The sequence below is a fragment of the Mchenga conophoros genome, linkage group LG6 (assembly GCF_057382185.1).
Source record: "Mchenga conophoros isolate Kocher_MC1m ecotype Shallow Benthic linkage group LG6, M_conophoros_male_GT1.1, whole genome shotgun sequence".
NCBI classification, from domain to species: domain Eukaryota; kingdom Metazoa; phylum Chordata; class Actinopteri; order Cichliformes; family Cichlidae; genus Mchenga; species Mchenga conophoros.
In genome coordinates, this window is record NC_140531.1 from 8848162 (window position 1) to 8872338 (window position 24177).

Below are 24177 nucleotides of genomic sequence, written 5' to 3' on the forward strand. Positions count from 1 at the left end.
TATTTACATGTGTCTTTCTTTCTGCTCCAGCAGGCACACATCTAAAAATACCTGTTCTCGTCTGCAGGTGCAACAGTTCCAGTGGGATTAGAAATGTGGCGTCTACTGACTGGCATCCTTTTCCCCCCACTGCTGGTGTTTTTTGGTAAAGATGGTGGCCATTTAATATTTTTACACATGTGCGCGGCAGTTCTCGGTATACGTCTCAGTCTTGTGATTTATGTGCTTTACAGTTTTTCTCAAATGCTAAAACACATGTCACAAACGTTACCACCAGGTCCCCCAATGTCCAAACACAACACCCTTCTCTAAAGCTACATAAACACAACCACACCTTCCCACTGCAAAACTCAAACTCCCACACCAAGAGAGCAGCTCGAAGCTGTCAAAACTGTAAACACTATACACAGCATTACACACTACAGCAAAACAATTGAAAACACAATGCTCAATTTGTGAGAAGGTTCTTTGTTTCATAACTGCCAATGCATATTTTAGAAACTATACAGTAACGGATCGTCGTAGATCTCTGCAGAGGATTAGGCATTTAGATTTGTGAGTTTCATATGAGTAGTATAAATCTATAGAAAATCCTGCATGTACGTACACTACTGTAACACAACTCAATGCAAAAACAGAATCTATTGCACACAACAGTAATCTTGAAAACATGAACAGGGTGTGAAGTTTTTTTATTTACGTTATTCACACCACACACACACCACAATCACTGTGCGGCATCATGTCGCTGAGCTGTTGCTCGCATCTCGTCCGTAATGATGGTGCGAGGTTGTCTTGCTCTCCCTCCTGGACCTTCTCCTCTCCCATGTTGGCCTTCTCCTCTTCCTCATTGGCCTGCTCCTCTTCTTCCAGGGCCAGCTCTTCTCCCTCCTCTGCATCAAATTCCTCTTCCCCTGACTCTGCCTTCATCCATTGTGTTTGTTTGGAATCTTCAGCATACTGTGCACTCTGAACTTGCTTTTACATGTGGGTACAGCATTAGCAACAAGTGTCTTCAATTTTGAGTCATTGTGTGTAGTGAATGACGCCAGGTGTGTTCCCTGTGTTCAAAGATTGGTGACTGTGGCAAGCATTTTGCATCACATGGGCTTTCATTTGAGAATATGAGCAGAGTTGTTTTGCAACATGTGTTTTAGCAAGGAAAAATGTGTTTAGATTTATGAGTACAGAGGGTTGTGTTTTGTGAATTGTGTCTTCATGTGACATGTGTTTATGGTACTGGAATATGGTGGCTACATTTAGTAAATGTGTTTAGACTACTGGTCATTTGGGTTACAGGATTGGCTTTTGTGTTTTAACATTTGAGAAAAACTGTAATATATCTTTATGTGTGGGTGTAAAAGTCACCTCTAACACCTTGTATGCACACAAGTAGGGCAGCGGTGTTTCATGAATAAAAACAACTCCAGCTGCTGTGCAGTCCCACTGAGCCTGACGGATGCTTGCGGTACCAACTGCCACTGTAGATTAAATTAATGAAGTCTTGAAATAACCAGAATAAACATGCTAATCGTGTACAGTTCATCATATATTCACAGCCTGTTTGAGTACTTTTAATATGAGCCAGGCTCAAGTTTGAGCTGCAACTATCACTTTATGAATGAAATTCAAATTCAAATTGTATTTGTCACGTACACAGTCATACACAGTACGATGTGCAGTGAAATGCTTAGACAACTGCTCGTGACCTAAAGAAAAGAAGACTATGAATAGGATAGGAAACAAATATGAAAATCAAAATGAAGGGTAAATTTAGCTAGGAAGGAATAAAATATAAAAATTAAAGTTAAAAATAAAATAACTGTACAACAAAATACACAATACACAATATAGAAATATATAAGAATATATGAAGAAATATAGAACAATAACAGCAGCTGTACAAGTACTAAATGGTATGAAGAAATATAATATCCAGGGTTGTGCAATCCACATGTGTAAGTGTCTTGTGCAGTGCAAATATGCTTAAAGTGATTTATTTAAGTGACTTGTGATAAAGTGATTCGATTAGATGACCACACAGTGTAGTTGTGCAGTGGCCACTAGTGTAAACAAATGTCCAGAATGTCCAGCGTGTGTGTAAAAACCATATGTGTGGGTCAGTACTATGTGGTGGTGTGATTGAGAGACCGTATCGCCTGCGGGAAGAAGCTCCTCCTCAGTCTCTCTGTGTTGGTCTTCAGGGAGCGGAATCGCTTTCCTGACCTCAACAGAGAGAACAGTCTGTTGTTGGGATGGCTGAGGACTGTTCTCTCTGAATGAAGAAATTAGATAAAAATTAAGAGTAAAATTTGCCTCTTCTCTGTATTTTAAAGAAAATCAAATAATGTGGGTGTTTTTGACTGTGTGACAGAAGATCTACAGCAGTTTCTACAAAAATGGGATGTTCTTTTCTACTTTTCTCATGTTTTATGAAGCAATAAGTGATCAGCTAATAAAAAAAAACTGAACAATGTAAAAGGGTATTTTCAACTACGCTGTTTAAAAACGTCTACAAAGTCAGTTATCGGTCTCTCTCATTAGGGAGCAAAATGTGAATTCATTTCACAGGCGTGTGCAGATGTGCAATAGGTGCATGTTGAATGGGCTGCAGGTCTCATGTGACCAACAGTGATAATAAAGAAAAACTAGAAATAGAAGTCAGTGAGGAAGGAGGAGAGAAAAGTGGTCTGTGGCCACCACCTGCCTAACCACTCCCCTTTTGGGGCTTGTCTTGTTGTTGCTTCTCCAGCTCACTTGTTGTCACTTTCATTTCACCAAAAGAGGTAAAAGGGCTTTCCAATGGCTCATGCTTTTCAAACTTGAGGTTTGAGTGACATTGCATATTACTCAGATGATTGAGTGTTAACTTAATTTATACTCTGATGAGTATTTTGTGATTTGATAACCTTTATCCTTCATTAATTGATGAAGTGGCTTCAGTTGCCTAACACAGCAGTCCCCAACCCCCGGGCCTCGGACTGGTACCGGTCCGTGAGTCGTTTGGTACCGGGCCGCGAGAGTTGAGGCTCAGGTGTGAAATGTATAATTTTCAGGGTTTTTATCGGTTTTCAGCGTTATTTTGTTATCGTTTTTATCGTTAACTCGGTTTTCCTGGGTCTTTTCACGTGTGCTATGAATAAATCCTCTTTTTTTCAGTACCGGTACTAGTTTTATTTTGTTGTATTTATTTACAACCTTAAAGACCTTAAATATTGTCGGGCATAAACCGGTCCGTGGCGCAAAAAAGGTTGGGGACCGCTGGCTTAACATGTGAAAGATCCCTGCTTTGAGTCTGGGAGGGGACACTAAGGGACATTTGGTGAAAAAGTCAAACAAGTGCTGTGGTGATGCCCAGTTGTGACCCCTCAGCTAGAGCAGGTCATCTACTAATCGAAAGGTTGGTGATTCGATTATTGGCCGCTGCAGTCTGCATGCCAAATATCCTTGGGCGAGATACTGAACCCCAAGTTACTCCCTGATTCATTCATTGCAGAGTGAATGTCTGTGAATGTTAGACAGCAAGCACTAAAGCATAAAAAACTGCTTGTGTGAAGGAGGTATGTTGTATGAATTGCTTTGAGTGCTTAAGGAGAGTAGATATATGAGCCAGTCCATTAACCGCTAAGGAGCAGCTGAAAGACCTTTTTAATTGAAGAACTGCTAACACTAGTATATGTTGGCAAGGACATGGGTTAGAAGCCCAACCAGTCATGTGCAAATAGCTTTCTTTAGTTCTGAAAATTTAGTTATGGTGGTGGTCAGAGGGCCCGGTGGCGCCAGTGTCCGGCAGCCTGGCCTCTGTCAGTGCACCCCAGGGCAGCTGTGGCTACAATGTACAATGTGGCTACAATACAATGGGTGGATAACTGAATGTAAAGCGCTTTGGGGTCCATAGGGACTAAGTAAAGCACTATACAAATACAGGACATTTACCATTTACCATGAAAAGCAGAGAAAGCAATCAAAAAGCAAACCCTGAAAATGCCACTTAATGATAATTACTCCGATTGCATTACTGGTTTATTACAATAGCAGAAACTAGTGTTTTTTTCTCTCCCTTGCTCTGGGCAAAGGAGTAGTATATGTTACCTTAAGGGACAGAAGTAAACACGTCTTAGGCCGTGACTATGCAAACTGGCTCTACACTGTAACTCAGATAGGCAATCCTGTTGAGTTGTTGAATGAGCTATTTGGCGGCTGATGACGCATCGTGCTCGACGGACTTTGCAGTCAAGAGTTGTGCAGACTAACGGTGTCTGTCAAATCCTTACAACCACAGGTTTCAATATCATTTTGTGACGGCTGTAACTGGTAGAGGCTGAATAAATACATATACATATATGTAACTGACTTACAGTTAACCCTAAGCCTAACCCATGGCTTCCAAGCCACATGCAGCTTTTTAGCGGCTTGGAAGCCACAGGTTGCTGACCTTTGGTTTCAACAAATGAGTATTTATAATTATTTTTTCCACTGCCATGATTTGCGTAAGAAAAGGTATAAACAGGTTTACAAAACTATTTTGTTTTTCTAAAAGATGAGTGTGATTTTGACATAGCCAGCATGCAGAACCCAACCCAAGAGCTCTCTGTTCAGCAGTAATTACTCTCTTCAATATTTGAAAGTCCACTCACCTGTGCAGGGGAGTAGAGGCGACATCGAGGGTGAGTGTGTCCCTCATGAGTAGCGCTCCCTCCTCCTCCATCTCGAAGTGGTGCCATCAATCCGCTACTTGGGCCTCCGACTGTTCCCGCTGTAATTGCGCCAGACACTCCGCCACCTACGCCCGCCCCGCTCGCAGTGGCAACGGTGGCCCCAGCGATAGCTCCGATGCCTCCCATCATGCAGCACAGGCCTCCCTGGGCCAACTCCAATTCAATCTCTGCATCCATCTCGGCATCCTCCTGTGCCTCCTTGTTGGAATCGTCCAGATGTTTCATCAGCACGGCAACCACCACGTTTATCAGTACGAACTGAGCTGTGAGCACGAATGACACGAAATACATCGGGGAGATGAACTGCAGTCCGGCATGACAGCCGTAGTCGGTTCCTGGACGATCAGGCGGGCACTCTCTCAGGGTGTCCTAATGGATAAAAGGGTATTGAGAGAGTTTTAAAGGATTGAGGAAGGAGACAGGAATGAAGTGTCAAACACATGAAAAGGCAGTAAAGGAGCAGTGAAAGAGTGAGTGGATAAAATGGAAAAATAGTGAGGATTCGGCAGATAAAGCTGAATAGCAGGAAAGTAGGGAAAAGAAAAGGGGAAGAGGAAAAGATCAGTCAAATAAGGAAGATTTTATATGTAGTAAACACACAAAATATTTGCTAGAAATAATTATTTTAAATCAGAGTTGGGCTTAGAAAATGTGACCATATTGCCCAGTTTCATTTCCATCATTTACCAATCAATCAATTAATACTCTTTAGTTTTAACATGACACACTGTCAAACTTTCACACTTCCAGAAATCTGCTTTTCAGCCACAGTCACTTTTTAGAGAGCCTAATCAGCACTGATTAACAGCTGGATATGAGCTGTTATAAAATTTTAAGAGCTCCAGGTACTCGGGGTACTTGGGTGTGATTGGAGAGTAAGATTGAAGTGATAGATGAAATTGAAGAGGCAGATGAAATAGTCACTTTTTGTGAATGTGAATTTGAATCTTCATTCATCCTCTGTAGACTCTGAGTGCACATTTACATCTTCAGGATCATCTTTGCTAAAGGACACGCTCATTACGCACTCATTTCCCCAACCTAAATACGGTCTAGTCCACAAATTTGAACTAAAGACCTTCAATTATAATTCAGCTTCTCATCCTCTTTCTCTGCTGAGGTTGGAGTAGCTTATATACGATCAGCCAACCAGTTCAACGTAAGCATGTATGTGTTATTAGAATAGAATTAGAAATGCTCAAACGGTGTCTCATCTAAAAAAATCTGTCCAACACTGCCACTGGAGACAAGTTGAGGTAAAGCGGAGTGAAAAACAATCATTTAGGTCCATTAGATAACCCAGCCCAAAATGATGAAATGAGGATGAAGAACAAAAGTACCTTCATGATGCCATTCCAGTTGTCGCCAGTTGAAACCTGGAAGAGCGTAAGGAAGGCCATTCCAAAGTTTTCAAAGGTAGCATGGCGGCTCATTCCTTCACAGGGGTAGTCAGCATTACACACTGAGACCAAACATCAAGTGGAAAGAAAACAAAATGAGCAAGACATGGTAAAGAGTGAATCGTGGCTCAGTCAGTTGTATCTTTCTTTTGCGTCTGTCCATAGAGTGAGACATAACAAATGAGCAGGTGGTACAAATGGAGATGAATCCAGGTCAAAAAGGCAAATCCAAACATTCCTTGTATGCTGCGTTTTTCATTGCAGTGTTTTTACAGATATCTAATTATATTTGATAAACATGCTCCAAAAAGCCTTTAGTAGGAACAAAAGTGGTGTCTGAAAGACCCACCTAGTTCTCCAAACAGCTCCACACCCAGAGCAGCATAGATGAAAAACAGCAACATGAAGAGTAGGCCCAAGTTCCCCACCTGGAACATAAAGAAAAAGCATTCATTTCTTATATTCATTTGTGGAATCGAATCACGTGGACCTCCACAGTTAGGTGAGGGGGGCTCAGCCACTGTGCAAACTGACTCAGTAGTTTCCAACTCCTCCTCCTATTTCCCCTGTCAGAGTTCAGAGATAACGGTACTTAATATAACAGGATTTCACTATTTATGAGTTTATATTTGAAACCAGAACCTTCATGTTCCTTTTGCATTGCTTGTTATCATCCGTGAATCACACAGCAAGGCCTTGTCTGTCTCATGATGAAACATGATTAACTGCAGTTTTGTTCCTGTTTGTTCCTGTTTGGTGCTTCTCCAGGACTGGAGAAGAATTTCATTGGCTCAGAAATAGTTGCAAGGCAGGTTTACGCAGCATCGTCATTGTATTGCACAGTTCTGGGTGACACTGTAATATGTGTGAATCGGTTGATGTGGATGGTCACAGTGTAGATGTAGATGGATAAAGGGCCCCTGTGGGTGCAGTAGTAGGCACTAGCATCACACCATTAGCTAAGTCACTTCACAGGGAAGGCAGTGGGGTGCTTTTAAATAGGTGAATGTAGGATTCTATTAGACAGTCAAATGAACTGAGAGAAGCTGGGGATAGCATACAATGTGTTTTAGTTTTTACAGGAGGTGAGATCACAGTGGAGGACTGCATATAATGAGAGAAGGAGATAAGCAGAAATGAATGTATATACACTACAGAGGAGAGGTTAGGTAATGCCTGAGGAGAGCGTTCTTCTCATGATAGATGTAAAAAAAATCCATGCCTCGGCCTGAAGCAGTCTGCAGCTTGCAACTTAAACCCATCTGATGTTTTTGGATTCCTTGAGCAGAGACTGAAAGCAAGCTTCAGGAGCAGTGTTGCTATACAATGTGAAACAGACAACTGAATGCTAAGGAAGCAACACAATGATCAACAAGGTAGCTGAAGTTGGAGCATCCTGTGTCGTGTACATCTTTTGGTTTCCGGTAAACGAATCTAAAATCTAAAGCCATCTACTACATTTTAAAAGTGTGTCCTGAAAATGTTGTTGGTGCCATTGGGAGGAACATTTTTTTCTTCAAGGTAAATTCTTTCTCCATAATGTGATATGAGAAACACTGGCATATGGTCAAGGCCACCCACTTCAAATCCCAACTGAAAACAAGCAGGATGATTTGTTTTCTTTACAGACACAGACCGTAAAGGACAAAGACATCGCTAAACCATGGAGCACAACCCTCCTACTGTTCTCTGTCCTTAAGCAAAGAACTTGTATTTGAGACACATTTAAAACACAAGCAGAAAAGGTCACAAGACACTACTTCTTCTTATATAGGCATTTTTAAAACCACTGTATATTTCTTTGGTGCCTAGCAGAGGGATGCCAGTTGGTGTAATTGAGAGAAATTCTGAGACAATTTCTAGGTGGACCAGAAAAAAAAGGTCACAGCACACTCATGCATTTGATTTTTCTACTGTGCAAGCATAACTGTGCATACTTGCTATTAAGCTATCTTTCTTCTGGCTTCAGTGAAGACGTGCTCTACTGAAGAAAACATTGATGTTCTGGCTTGTTACGTGCTCACTTTACAAAAGGTAAAATTGACCTCATGAAAAATGTGCGGATGCTGCAAAATGAACTTATTTAACAACAGAGCCTACTGCTATATCGTATAGACAATGCCAATTACATGCTTCATTTGCTCTACACAGAGTTGCAGTAACATTACAAACGATCAACTAATGGCTTTTGTGTCATAGCACAGTGGCAATAAATCTATCATGAAACGACCTGTGAAAAAGAAAAAATATAGATGAAATGATACTGGAACACTTCCAGGATCTATACGATTGAATGCTTTCTTCCCATTTTTACTAATATATAAATACACAGTAGTATGCTATTTATAATGCATCACAGTGAAGCCTCAACTGTTATTGTTTTTTCAGAGAACAGCTGATAATTTGGCTTTTTTATGCTTTTTTTTATTGGACACTTAAAAATAACAATGGCATTAAATTAATATCTGCCAGCATTTTGAATTTAACAGTATTTCATTTACTATTTACCAATAAAACCTTGAGTTTGTGTGTGTTCATGTCGATTTTGTTTTTGTGAAACTGAAAATGAAAGAGCTTGCTTTTATAAATGCGAGGCTTACTGAAGCAGAGACATTTTCTGTGACTATAATTTATACATGTGCACAAATTTTGCAATCCAAACATCAGGGAGACAAAAATCCTCCCAGACACCCAGGAGAAAGAACTTCTTGCTGCTGACTCACTCCATTAGAAATGCCTCGAATAAGGATATGTTTCCAAGAGTTGACAGTTCCAATACATCACAGCTTTCTTTCCCCTCTAGTTTGACCAATTTTCTTTTTAAAAAAGCTTGACACTTTACACATTTTAGAATTTTCTGTATATCTCGTTAAATATGACCCATGCTTAGATCCATAAGCTTTTTTTGTCATTTTGCCTCTGTACTCCACCACAGTGGATTTAAGATGTGACTGAAGTGCAAACTTTCATTTTTAATTCAACGGGTTTTAAAAGGTAATTCATATATTAACAGTTTAGAAATTGCAGCAATTTTATCTATTAGTCGCTCATTTTCAGAGGCTCAAAATGAACTGCACAGTGACTGACAAGCAGTTTTATGGTCAAAGAAATCCCGTTCACTTGATATTCTATGACAAATGTATTAGATAAAAGGTAGCTACTAACTGGAAGTCTCAATCTGAGGTTCCAAAACATGATGATGCCAGAAAAAGAGGCCATCATTTGGCTAAAATCCCAAAATGAATCTTAAAAAGGAAAAAAATGTGGCAACACCAAAAGACCATTGAAAAAAAGATAAAATCGATAACTGTAAATTATAGTCGTGGTAAAGAAAAAACCCTTTGTCATTGTCATCAAGTCTACAAGCTAGAGATGAAATACATAGAAATACAGATGAAATCGAGAGGATTTACAACAAGGTGAGATTAGGTCAGATTAGACTTGACTAAAAACATCTGAAGGAGACGCCCAGTTTTAGAGAAAAATCTTTGATGAAGACTAATTTGTATCAAAATGATTGGAAAAGAAAATTATGTGGAAGGAGTAAAACAGCTCATGATAGAAGTGATAGCTGATGGGCTACGCCCTCTGCTCAGCTTCAGCAGAGCTGACTTTATGGCTCTTTGCAGTGCACATGGGTAAGAGGTGAAAGCAAAAGCAACCCAAGAATTGTCATGACAGAAAAATGAGATATTAAAGCCAAGATCCAAAGGATCAAAAAAGGACAAAAAATAATAATAATCCATAAATCTAAAGTGACTTTGTCCATTTACGTTTGAGCCTCTGAAAATGGGAGAGTGTGGGTATAAAACCTGCTGTAATTCCTGCAGGGTTAAGTAGTTTTGTTAAACGCCATGAATTAAAGCTTAAAGTCTGCACTTCAAGCAAATGTAGATCATTTCAGTTTGAACTGACTGTGGTGGTGTACAGAAGCAAAATTATAAACCTGTGTTGAGTCCCAAAAGAGCAGAGTGTGACTGGAGTACGTGCTGGTAAAATATCTCAACATTACTGAACTCCTAATAAGTTATTAAACATCCCCAGCTAAAATAGTCAATCTACAGTGTCTCTGTGTCCCCTCAGATTCCACAAAACCATCCATTAATATCAGCAAAGGCTTGAGACCAAGAGTCTTTCAGTGCAACAGGGGAGCAGAGCACATTTGCTGCTCTGTTCCCATTAACGGTGGTAAGAATGAAAAAAAAAAAGAAATCTTAACTGCGAGTGTGTGTCGGTGTTTTTTTTTAAATTCCTGAATAAATTAGAGCAGCCATGGAAATTTACCAAGTGTCATAAGATTAAGGGCAAAAATTTTTCTAATAACCTGACTTTTTAAAAGTTCTTATTCTCAGAGAGCGTTTATCGACTCTGGTCATTTATCATTTCACAAATGTTAATTAACTCCTGGGTGCTCTTGAGATAAGCTCTGGGGTGTGTGTGTGTGCGTGTGTGTGTGCGTGTGTGTGTGTGTGTGATGACTCATACCTGAGGCAGAGCTTGGACCACGGTGTCAAGAAGAGCTCTCATCCCCGTTGCCATTTTCAACAACTTCAACACTGAAGAGAGATCACACAGGGTCAGAGAAAACTATAGCCATGGGTAAAACTGCATAAGTCTGTGTCTGTACGTGACACTTGACCTACGTGTTGGGGTGATAAACAACCAACAACACCTACAGAGTGAAGAGAAGTAATACCAAAGACAGAAAGACTAAAGACACCAGAGGGATGGAGGAGAAAAGTCAAGATAGATACATAAGGTGTGGGCAGAGAGAGAAAGAGAGACAGTAAACGATCAATACATGGAACAGGTTTCCCAGCTCATCATAAGCGACCTTCGACAATTCCCAGATGTCCAATTTCTGGAGGAACTCGGTAATTACTGGAGCCAGAGGAAAACATGAGAGTATTCTCACAGAGAACAGCAAGGAACAATATAACCTCCTGGGAGATGGGCTGCTCTTCACAGTTCTTAGTGAAGATACACAGTGCGTGACAAAGAGAGGGTGAAAGCAGTGGTTACAGCCCACGAAGAGAACAACTCTTAATAACCTTTTCACCAAAACATACAGCCAACAGCTTTACTTACAGGAAGTTGCTGCCTTTATTTGCTGAAAACATTTTAGAGTCTTTAATGCTCGATCACAGCGACTTTTTAAAAAAAATGCTGTTTGCCAATCATTTTAATAACTTTGACTATATTTTGACCGCTGGGACTTTGTCCTGTAAGATCTGGTACTGCAATTAAATATCTACAGTTCTGAAGGAGGACTTCTGTCTAATGAACTATGACATATGATGATTGTTTTGGCACCTGGTTGGAAATTAGCCTCAGCAATGCTACAGTTCGTAAAAAAGCATGGCTGTACATTATTTCAATGTCAGGTTTCATATTACATCTAATTTGGTATCTGTAGGATATAAATTATAGTTCTGTGGTTGATATTATGACTGCTCAGTAACACTATATATCCTCATTGGTCACTTTGTTCGGGACAACAGTTCAACTGCTTGCTAGCATAAATATCCAATCAACCAACCACATGTTGGCAACTTTAAGTGTTTAGGCTGATAGGCGTGGTTGAAACCTCAGAAGTCCAGCATCAGAGTAAGGCAGAAAGGGAATTTAATGAGTCTGAACGTGGATCAGACAGACTGGTTTCCCCTGTCTTCACTGCAGCTCGTCCACAGTTAGCTAAGAATCAGACAACAGTAAATACTTAGCTAAAAACTGAGTATTGTAAAAAACATGTAATTTATATAGTTTTTAAAGTATATATAAATTTGAGCATATTTGCATAGTAACAGTATTTTATTTCCAGTATTTGTTTTTGTTTGTTTTCCAAGTTATAGGAAAAAGTTTCTCTGGGAGACAGCTGCTTCTGAGGCTAAATGTGCTACACTTCCAAATTAATGGTTGCATTTGTCATCTTTCTTTTTTCACTTCTCTGGGTTTTATTTTTATACAAAATATAAAATGAACACAAATAATAGCGTTCTCATTTCTATATACCTGTTGACTATTTTGGAGTAGCAGCTAGGCAATACTTACACTCAAAGTCTAGCTGGTAGAGCTGTTTGTTCACTGACTGTTTTGAATGTGTCCATCTGGTTCATTAAAAATGTCAAGCCTACAAAGAGTTTATAACACTGAAAAACTAAGGCTTACACCATTAGTTCAAGGGAAAAGCTAGCATCCCTGCCAGCTAATAATTCACAAGCACGGTCATTATATTGTGGGGTAGATTATTATTATACTGGGTCATGCTAAAAACATTAAATGAGATTTTATTTGTTCAAATGCAGTCCTTGGACTTTGAAGGAGTATTAGGGCCACATTAAGAAAAAAACATGTTATTATTCATTTTGAGAATAAAGTCAAAGTAACAATTTGAAAATAATTACAATGTTTTATTAGATGGGTTAGTTAAATCGTACTTTAGAATTGCTTTTAGTACAAATAAATTCTTTCTTTTTTAGCACATAAACACTGTGTGGTGACAAATATAAGGACAGAAAGATGCATATAGTCAGTAGGAAAGACCACAGAAATTTGGCCAGATTTGCGCAAAATGAAACAATGAAATGAAACATCAATGGGCAGATTACTAATGGTCACACTATGATTTACAACAAGACACAAAAAGACAGCTGATCATGCTGTTTCTACACAGGCATTTAGTAGACGGCATAAACGCTGTGGCAGTTATTTGACTTGAAACGACAAATTTCATCTCCACATTCTGAATTTACTCTGAGAGTTTAATCTCAAAATGAACAATAATATTTTTCTTTTAATGTTGCTGTAACATTTCATTGTACTGGACACTTTTAGAGAAAAACTAACAATAACTGCCAACATACAACAAAACAGTCGGATGAATATTCTATTGTATTATCCCACTAGCGAGTTGGAATTAATCCACTTGTATGAAACGACTGTGGAACATTTTAATATTCTCTCTCACAGTTACAAATTAGTTAACATTCATACACAGTGGCAAAAATGTTAAGAGAAGAAAGACTAAAAGTCACCAGTAGCCCTCACACTCATCATCAAATACCCCACTTGCTTCTTAATTACCACTGGCTGCTGTTTAGTTAGCATATTACCCATGGGTCCACTCAGAGGTCCCTGAACAGAATTATGGAGGGCAGAGGGTGATGGTAAGAGAGGGCGAGGATTAAGTGAGATTGATGTAATTAGCCTTTATCCCCCACAGTGTGAAGTTAAGAGGACAGCCCAAAGAACTGGTCCTTCAATTTCCCCAGATTTATTAGAGCACAGATGGAAAATGAGAGTCAAGTTAAAAACAAGAGCAAATCTCAGTGATATCTGGATACTGATATCAACCTCAGTGAGCCTCTTTTTCAAGTTACTCAGTCAGTCAGTAGGCCAGTCTAAAATTCTTAAGCAGTCAACACAACTAGTCATCGTTATCCATGTGTCTTCGTTCAGTGGTAGGTTTGAAGGCTCCCTAAATGCTGTTTCATAGATTGAATTAAACACATAAAGAAACATTCATCACTTCCACAAGTTAAATCAAACAAAAATGAACATGTCTGTAATATTTAACATAAAAAGCTTCCAGGACATGAGAGATTACACCTGCTAAGCTTCTGTTAGGCTCCTCTGATTTCATTTTCAAAAGCTTCATTTACAAAAATAATGAACACAATCATTTTGTGAGAACTAAATTGAAATTAGCGATGTGGAAATATACATGACTTTTAATTTATCTCGACTGCTGGGTGATATTAAAGAACAGCTGGGCACACTATAGCTCAAACAACAGCTACAGAAAACTGAAACAGAAGCAAAACACACAAAACCTCTGACTAATTTTCTCTGGAAAAATGGTAAATTAGGAAACGGGTAAGGGACAAGCACATGTATAAAAATATAAAATAATAAAAGAAGTAATGTAAGATGAAGTTTGAGGCATAAGAAAACACCATGGGCAGGTTAAGGACGTGTGCCTCTGTGGGTTGTGGTATACCTCGTGCTATCCTGAGCACCCTCATGATCCTGATGATGGTGGGGTTGATGGGGAGCGAGGCATTGATCTCAATCTCTTCCAGGGTGATGCCCATCACTGACAACAGCACAATGGCCAAATCCAACTGGTTCCACCTACACACACAGACACGCACAACGACTTTTCAACATACCGGAAAAATACCGAACCCGACGGAATATAATGTGAGTCTTAAAAAAAGGAGAACGAGGATGAATTGCTCAGGATTTCATGACTGCACACATCATGGTCGGTGTCATGTTAATTTCCCAATGAATATTAATGTTCTACATCACATTTGTGCATAATTGGCCTCACTTTCGCACAACTGACTTGGCAGAAGAATTGGTAACAGCTCACCATTACCCTAAGGCCTGCTCCAGCTATGAATATTTATAATAATAGTAGGATAAGAGTTTGAATACAATGCAAACTTGGACAAAGAAACAATATCTGCTGAGTGATTTATGTAGCCTGTTGTCATTTTATTGGTCAAAAAAGAGTTACTAAATGGCTCATGTGGGAGAATTCATGAATGTAAAGTTAAATAAATAATGTGGATTTTGATATTTTTGTCAAAGTTTTGATGCAAACTTCATATTGTAATGCTAATTCTGAAACAAGCATCGCATAATCTCATCAGACAACAAACATAAAGAGGACATTCTTCAGTTATATTGTTGTTGAGTAGCTATATTATGAAAGAACCTTTAAAACCCTTATATATGAAAGAGACCTGACCTTTCTTACTTTAAATGACATGTGCACTTCCTTAAATATACATTCCCCCCTTATTTTTTTTTTAATGTAGCAACGTTTCCTTCACTTTTCACTCGGGTTACAGCAAAATTATTGCCCGGGGGAATGTTTCCCCACTGCGTTTCACGCTAGACAATATCTTAGTGCCGGAACAACAAGAAGCGGCACACAGACAGACTCACACAGTGTAAACACACTCAAAACAGGGTTGCCTAATAAACCCAGGGGTTTCCAAAAAGACACACAAGGGTGAAGACAGAAAAAGACAAAGGTGCTGCAAAAGAAGAGAGAGGAAGGACATAGAGAAAGAGAGCCATGAAATGTAATGCACACTAGAAGAAATACCGTGACTAACTAAAACTGAGACACATAGAAAGATGGACATTCAAATAGGTCGGAAGAAGTAATTTTGAAAGCAAGAGGGGCAGAAATAACCAATAGCAATTTTCTCCAGCACAGTTCTTGAAATGGATCGGAAGCAGCAATAATAAATCTACATAGTAGGGTCGAATAATATTCGCCAACACTCTCACAGCTGCTCCACGGTCTTGTATACGTAACTGAGAGAAGAGCCCTGCAGGATTGCTATGATGCTGGGTGAAGATATGGAAATGAGTTAAAAATTCAAGACTTTCTGCACCTGCACAGTTGGATCGTGTTTTTAAATTAAACATTCACCATATAATTGACCGATGACATCATCAAAAACTTGTGTAAAAGGGGCTTGGATCTTATTCTCTTTACACAGTGCTGGCATAGTCGGTTGGTTATATTTAAACAACACATTTTTGTCACCATCCATCTGTCCATAGATCTAACCAGGTCTCTTAGCAACTTCATAGTGTATGCTGTTAATATACTAGCAGGCTCACCGACACTGCATTCTCACACAGGAAATACCTGCCAATGATATCTAAAGCAGGATTTAGCTCTTTGTGGTTCTAATTAGGCACAAAAGCCTGAAGAGAAAATAAACAACCTGAACAGAAGTGCAGAACTTGAAACGTGTGGAATAAGAAAGCAAGCATTCTCTAAAAATGGTCTTCTTCACCTTTTTTGAGATTGCATATTATGCTCTTTGTATGATACCTGTTACAGTCCCTATTTTCATTCACTGTAGGCTGTTTTTTTGTGGATTGACAATTTCTGGCAAAAGTTAGTGCCAAACATAAACAATCTTTCTTAAAGGTACAATGTATAAAATTTCCACTACTAGATGTCAGTAGATAGCAGTAAACTGAGTTCTGTGTTCCAAATTCAAGTGTATATTCCTGTAGGAAAAACATGTTTTTGTGAGAGCAAAAACATTCAATTTGTACTCATAATGACCACAGCTGGCATGTTTCTGCAACTGTTTGGACCCGATTCTCCCCAGAGTTTCAGTAGAGTGCTGTGAGTCCACCGTTTACCTCAGCTGTCAATGCAGGGTGAGAAACGTCCACGTCTATTTACTCTGGAAGAGGCTGTAAAACTTTGTGAAAGGAGTCTGATCTGAGTCAATGAGTCAAAGAAGCCGACTTGTGGCCAATGACAGACATACTGAGGTGAGTTCCTGAGGATATGCAGAACGTTTCTGTCTGTTTCTGCTTCTGTTAGCCACTGTTAGCTGGGGTTTGTTGGGTCTGTGTTTCCACAAGCCCCGCTAGTTTAGAGACTTATTCATCATGAAGACATCAAGACATAACAGAACATCTACAACCGGTTTTTCACTCGATAACGAGGAAAGTTTTTGGTCAAGAACCAGCTCTTGGAGCTCACGCTCCTAACCTGTCTCATGCCCAAAATCCCCCCAAGAGCAGCTTCCCTCGCAGCTATTTATTGACAAACTGTTACAATACACGTCACAGCACGAGCACCTCCCTCTGTAAAACCCCCAGTGGTTCTAAGACAAGGCACTGTGTGTGTGTGTGTATGTGTAAGCACGTATATGCATGTGCAAGAATGTGTGTGTGTGTGCGTGTGTGTGACCTCCTGCTGACCAAAAGGGTCATAAAAGCAGGAAGCTTACAACAGAAGAAACAGATCTTGCAGATAGGATGTATGTACAATAAATCCTCCCCCAGCACAGAGTGGCTGGAGAGGTGGTCAGGATCAAAGGGATGTCTTGATCCTATAGATTGAACTCAGACTTACAAATTTAAGAAGCCCAATGACAACATTCAACAATTAGACTTAACAGGGTTAGCTGCTATTAGCAGGTGTTGGTGAAACTGTCTGACTTGTTGAACTCTTGAGACACTTACGTGAATAAATATGATGCGAGAACGTAATGAAAATGTATGTCAGAGAGAAAGCGTAATTTTTAGGACACTAACAACAGCTGGTAGCTGTACGGAGACAGGAGTGTTGCATATCTAATTTGCAGACACAAATTAAAATGTCGCTCCATCGCATGCAAACACCTATAACTTCTCCTTCCCCTTTGGTGTTTTACATATATAGTCGGTCTCTAGGCAAATACGTAAAACACAATTAGTTGACAGGGAGATGTCCATCACGGCCACTGTAGTCAAACATGGTGGGGGAACACGGCGGCTTTCACTAACGACAAATCTGGTTCTATGTACATTTAATAGATGATTCAATTTATAAGAAGGTATAGGAGTGCTGGAAGACATAATCACAAAGTAATCTGCGTGTGTAAGTTTTGCCCTTGAATCTGTGATCTTGTATTTTTTTCCTGTCGTCTCTCAGAGCTTAGCTGGCCACAGCAAGCAGCTGCGTCTCTATTAGGAAGAAATATAAGAGATAAGGCCGTGGTATATAATACCAGAATATGGACTGTACAAGGATTAACTTGCTGCTGGTGCTATAGTATAACATAACAGATTTTATCAGTTTTGCATGCTTCAAAGATTTAGTGCAGCCGGGACTGTACCTGTCCTTGAAGAAGCGCCGAAAGCCAAAAGCTACCAGTTTGAGAGAGGCCTCGATCACGAACGTGGACGTGAAGAAGTAGTTGCAGTACTTTAATGCAGTCTCCAGAGACTGGGAGTAAGAGAGGTGAAAGATGGACAGAGAGGTTAGAACTGAGACAACAACAGCAGACAGTTAATATCACCTCTCCCGTGACCTATTACAAGCACATTTGTTATCTTTTTTCACGCCAGTAAAATGGTCTTTTTATCAGTTCACTGAAGAATGAAGCAAATAACACAGCAAGTTATGAGAATTGTTGTTCAGTGAATCCGTTTTGCCAGAGTCAGCAACATTTGCACTTGCCAACAAATTTCTTTTAATAGAGGAGAGCTTAATTGAGACAGACAGCTAAATTATGTCACACTCTAGGGAGAAACAGAGAGCATTTTTTCTACTACGCTGGTATTAATGAGTCAGACAAAAAAAGGGCTACACAAGTCAAACATTTGTAATGTTCAGTGCACATAATTAAACCAGATTATCCACAACAAGTCTAATTACATATTAACAAAGCGTGTGTTGAGAGGTAGTAGAAATTTGCCATTTTCAAACAGATGTTTGGACTTTAACTGCATAACGATGCTATTTTAAATGATCTTTGTAGATTTTTGACTTATGGTAAAATACTTTTAGTACTAGTTTTGAAGCTGAGACCAAACAGAGAGTGAGTTGGTCATTGTGCATGCCTTCATGCTGACAATTGGTTGCTAGAGGATGTTTCTGGTTGTCTAGGTAACGTATTTTCAGGGCAGATGATTTCCTGTCCTCTCATTGGTGGTTGCTTCAATCAATTGCGTTGAAGTTGAGAGAAGTTTAATTCAGAACCTCCTTTATTTATTTTTTTTACCCATAAGTCATTTGAAATCAGCGAATGCTATTGGCCATCTACCCTCTCTGGTCGCCACAGTGCTACAAAATCACAGCTTAAAACACACAGATAATCAAGACCAGAAAATACCTGAAGGATTTCCAGAATTAGTCGTGTTAATCTATAAGGTTAAGCATTTTAGGATGTCTAAGGAACTTGGAAAGAAAAGCGTCTGGATTTCTTGAAATTTCTTCTCATCTGAGAAGCTTCTTCAGTTTTAAGAGCAACTGGTGGAGAGTCACAGATTTTAAGCCCTATGGGACTGTCCCCAAAGAGGGTCATGGACCCCCTATTGATCCTCTACCTAATCACCAAGGCCAAGGTGTAAAAATAGGTCAGAATCAGCCAAGGTTTTGGGTTTTTGAGCCCAATGCGAAACCTAGCCCCCCCTCTATCATGTGATTTCCTGAGGTCAAATGGCCCAGGATCTGAGCGGGCGTTAAGGCGCCTACACATTGGCGTCCTCGAAAGAGTGACCTTTAGATGCAGATGGAAAAGCCGAGTCTTGTCTTGTCGAGGTGGCTCCTCTATGCTGTGCCGTGCATTTATGAAGTGGCTGTATGGTCTCTCCGATGTAGAGGTCTGAGCGTTCCTCGCTACACTGTACAGCTTCTCGGATGAGAGGTGAAATGTCTTCAAGAAACTTAAAGAAGTCGAGACCTTTCTTTGCAAGCTCCTTAGACTATGATGACCTGGATGATGAAAAAGTGGCTGGGGAGTTTCTTCCCTGTTTTCTGTTTTTATACCAGGCAAAACTAACTGTCCATAGCTTTATAGGACTAGGAACAATTTTGTTTGTTCAGGTTCAGATAAAGGAAAAAAATAACCGTTATAACTTATTTTATAATATAGATCTTTTTCAAAATGTGTTTTTGTCAGGTTACTTTACTGTTAAAGCTCTTACAAAACCATTCATTTTTACAGCAGTTCTGCTCTGAAGACAAAAATGTAATTATTTTCATTGTTAAACGAGTTAAGTCAAAGGCCAGTGTTTTTAACTTTTCCACTTTAAGCAGCCTTTATAATACCATTTCAGCTACATTTCTTTCCTTTATTCCCAAAGGGCTTCAGTCAAGTGTTATGTAGCCATAAACCCTGCAGTTCTTTGACGATAGCCTCGCATGTGTGGGCGATAGCCTTTGGATGTCAATGGCAATTCACACAGTCAACTGAAAATAATGAGCTCCGTGGGCTGTCTGTGTACAGCTATGTAAGTGGCTAATACCTTATATGTTTGCCACAATTGTCTCTCAAGATAAGAACATTTTCAGCTCAACACTGAGACCGAACACCACGACAAGTCGTATACAGCCTACATGCCACAGGTCAGAAATGTGAGAGGAAACAGTGGGGGCAACACCACAGGGAAAAATCCTGACTGATTTGAGTGGGTTGCTCTGGTAGTTTCATTTCCTCCTTAGTGATCATATGTTAAACCATTTGATTATGCTATTTCATTAGGGTAGCAAGAACATGGCATAAAAAAGTCAACTGTTACCATCCATTTAACACATGAAGAGCCTTTTCTTACTTTTTTTATATTCCAGCACTTCAAGATATGCTTTAGTTTTTGGCAGTATTTATTGCTGATTCAGAGCAGCGGGCTGGCCACTTCCCTCAGGAAATGGCAACTTTTAACCATCAACACCTACTCAGAAGCTTTTGATGAGACTGAGAAAGAAACAGCAGATTTGTTCAAAACATCGCTCTATCCTCCTCAAGCAAGGCTGTCACCTGTGGTTGGTCGTAGTGCTCCAGAGACATGGTGATGACATTAATGCAGATAATGAAGGTGATGACCAGGTCCAGGTAGTGGCTGGTGCACAGAGCATGGATAGCCAGGCGTGTAGGACCATAGGATGCATAGTAGGGCAGCTTCTGTGCCTCTGGATAGAGGAAGAAAAAAAAAAAAAGACAATTAGGGTTTAGGGTCAATGAATGAGAAGGAAAAATGACAGAAGGAAAACAAAATGGGAGTGAAAGACAAATTAGAAAAATGTAGAATAAAACAAATGACCAAAAAATGACAAAATACCAAAAAAGAAAATATACAGACAAAAATTTTTCATTAAACAAACAGTGAATAAAAGCTGTACACTCAGTCTTGAGTTACGCCTTCTTCATACTTTGCTTCCAAGAATCTAGGCTATATTTGTAAGTGGTTATGAGGCTTTCTTCAGGCTGAGGATCTTTTATTTGGACATTGGCTGCTTTTTCACTCATTTATAGTACAGTACTAGTTTTGGGTTTTTTTTCTTTTTGTCGAGCCGCTTAACGCTGACCTATAAATGATTCAAGCATAAAACAGACACCTACCTCAAAGACTGCGGAATATTGCATCTACATATAACATAAACTGAGAACCCATTTTAAAATGTACCTTTAGAAACTTTGTTACAAGCAACCTGTCAGAAAAACATTAATTTGATCCAATCCAGCCATGACCTGACACAAGACATACGATCTACTTGCCAAAGTTACCAAAGTCCCATCAGAAATGGTCTCAATGGTGGACTGGCTGTCAAGAAGTTACTTTTAAGGAGGGGAAACGGGGAGAAAATGTCTGAGGCATGCTAAATTACACAAGAACTGGAACACAAATAAGTGGCAACAGCTCTTCTAGAGTGAAGAATCCAAATTTGAAACCTTTGGTTCAAATTGTTGTTGTCAGTATATAAGTTGTTCCACCACGCAATGCTATCTGGAAGGTTCCTGTTTACCAATGGCTTAAATTTTCAGGAAGTGGTGCCAAACATACTGCTATAATGCTGGATAGAAAGAAAAAAATAGAACACTATCAGTCATGGATTGGCCTCCTCAGAGCCCAGACCCCAACATTATTAAAGCAGTGTGGGACCATCTTAAGGTCTACCGGTTTTGCGCAATTGGTTTGGATGGTCAGGGGGCAACAGCCTAGGTTTGACTTCTGAGGCCCTGAGACCAAATAAAAGTTTTTAAAGTCTACTACAAGAAAGTACAAGAAGGCTTGCGTAAGAAAGTTTAGGCATTGTGGACGAATAAAGACAGTCCTACCAAATATTGACTTTCAAGCATGTTAGAATTGCACAAACTCTTTTTTTGCCTCATATAATGTATTTCCATCTATGTTTGCAGATGATTTTGCTAAATCACTATGTCTATTTCCCAGTTTCCTAACAAAATATAGAGAAATAAAGTCGACTCAAGGCTTTTACACAGTAGTGAATTTATTCCATAAGAGGGAAAGAATAATGACGCTCAGAGCAGCTGAAGAAAAGTCAGACACTGAGATAAACTCTGTGCTTATATAAAGAGAGAATTTGATAAATGTGTGAGAGAGGTTAAGTAGCTTTAAATGAGTTGAAAAAATGACTCATTCAACGTCATATTATCATGTGTAATATAAAAGATCAAATTAGAAGTCTTGGGCATATGCCACGTGGATTTTACCCAAGGAGTGGAGACTTTAAAAGATTGCATCTATTAAGTTAAACATATACTGTATATAAGATTTCTGAAACTGGAAGTATGAGAGAAGAGGTGAGCATTTTTTATATAATAGACTGTATACCGTTTGCATCTCTTTGCTAGATTTTCTCTTTATTCTTCTGTACACTCAGTCTTTGTTCCTCTCCCAATAGATTTTTGGATCTCATCAGTCCTCCTCCTTCCATGTATGTTTTTTTTCAACATGACTTGATTTTTTAAAACCGTCCTTTTTTACTTTCTTTTTTATTTCGTTAAATTTTCCGTCTCATCTTTCTGCTTTTCTTTATTAATTATTTTCCCCTCAATCTTTACAGTGCTTCAGGCACTCAGCTCCCTCCCAACTCCTGCGTATCCCACGTTCACCCTTCAGCTTCTTCCTGTTCTCTGGATCTTACTTCTCCTTTTCTTCTCCATGCGACGCTGGCGTTTCTCCTCACGTCTTCTGGCCTCCTCCACCTCCTGGTGCTGCCGACATTTGTGGAAGTTCTCCACGACCACACCCACAAACATGTTAAGGACGAAGAAGCTGACAATCAGCAAAAAGGAGATGAAGTAGAGCAGCATCCATGGGTTGTTGTTGATCATCGGCTAGAGGACACAGGGAAATGTAACATTAAAAAAAGGTAGACAAAAATAGGAAAACATAAATAATCCACGGGTGAGCTCAAAGTACCTACTTCCAGCCACCTCTGAGCAGCCTCATTTTAATCTCAATAAAAAAAAATACTATGAATGGAAAGTTTAAAGCCCTTTTCACAGATGTACTCAAACTTTTCTGACTTTTTTCTTTCCTTTTGAGTTTGTGTGATGCGTTGATGGGCAAAACGCTCAGCTAATAATCTGGTGCATTCACCTTTATCAAGTAGGGGTCTTGTGTGTCACCAGACAGTTTCTTAAATCACTACATAAAGCTTACAGCAGTATTCAATACAGACTATTTCCTGCTATGTGCTTTATGTGACCTGATTAACATCTGAAAATGGAAAGGTTAGTTGTTGATGTCCAGCGGCCCGGTTGTTTTAGCTGGTATGTACATGAAATATGGTGATCGCTGAGAATCACTTCCAGGACAAGTTTGACACTGTTCTAAATGTTTAGGGTTACACATCTATTCAACTCGTTTTAATAATAATAATAATAATAAATTTTATTTATGAGCGCCTTTCAAGTCACCCAAGGACACTTTACAATAGGATAAAACACTTAGTAAAACAATGGCAGAATAAGAACAATAAAATACAAGCACAAGATAAAATGAACAAACAGTGGATTCACAGTGAATATGCAGATTTGAACAGATGAGTTTTGAGTTGGGATTTAAACTGGGGGAGAGAACCAATATTTCTTATTTCAGGGGGCAGAGAGTTCCACAGCCTGGGAGCAGAGCCGCTGAAAGCTCTGCTTCCCATGGTGGTGAGGCGGAAGGAAGGTACAGTAAGCTGGATAGAAGAAGAAGAACGAAGTGAACGGGCAGAACAAGTGGTGGTTAACAGGTCAGAAAGGTAAGAAGGAGCGAGGTTATGAATGGCCTTGAAGGTGAGCAGAAGAAGTTTGAAAATTATCCGGAATTTCACAGGGAGCCAGTGAAGTTCCTGAAGAACAGGGGTGATGTGCTGGTAGGAGGGGGTTCTGGTGATAATGCGAGCAGCAGAGTTCTGAACCAGTTGAAGCTTATGGAGGGATTTTTGGGGGAGACCATGCAGAAGAGAATTGCAGTAGTCAATACGGGAGGTAACAAGACTATGTACAAGAATGGACGTAGACTGGGTGGAAAGAGAAGGAAGCAATCTGTTAATGTTACGTAGATGGAAGTAGGCAGAACGGGTGAGATTATTGATGTGAGATTTATAGGAAAGTGAACTGTCTAGGATGACACCAAGGCTCTTAACCTGAGGAGAAGGGAAAACTGTGGAGTTATCGATGGTGAGTGAGAAATGGTTTGCCTTCAAAAGGTTGGATTTGGTGCCAATAAGGAGGATCTCAGTTTTATCCTCATTGAGCTTTAGAAAATTAGAGGTAAACCAGGAT

The 24177-nt window shown here is 39.6% G+C and overlaps 1 protein-coding gene across 3 annotated transcripts in view; it reads right to left on the minus strand.

The window, feature by feature from the left end:
- LOC146572039 (voltage-dependent T-type calcium channel subunit alpha-1I-like) overlaps positions 1-24177 on the minus strand; it is a 288178-nt gene that overhangs the window by 22573 nt on the left and 241428 nt on the right. For all 3 annotated transcript variants that reach the window (XM_085276073.1, XM_085276072.1, XM_085276071.1), the window contains 8 exons: positions 22545-22737; positions 20416-20567; positions 17773-17882; positions 14118-14251; positions 10604-10674; positions 6468-6546; positions 6059-6180; positions 4638-5087 (listed from right to left, as the gene is read on the minus strand). In XM_085276073.1, the coding sequence (XP_085132199.1) occupies positions 4638-5087; positions 6059-6180; positions 6468-6546; positions 10604-10674; positions 14118-14251; positions 17773-17882; positions 20416-20567; positions 22545-22737 (1311 nt within the window). The remainder of the gene's footprint in view (positions 1-4637; positions 5088-6058; positions 6181-6467; positions 6547-10603; positions 10675-14117; positions 14252-17772; positions 17883-20415; positions 20568-22544; positions 22738-24177) is intronic.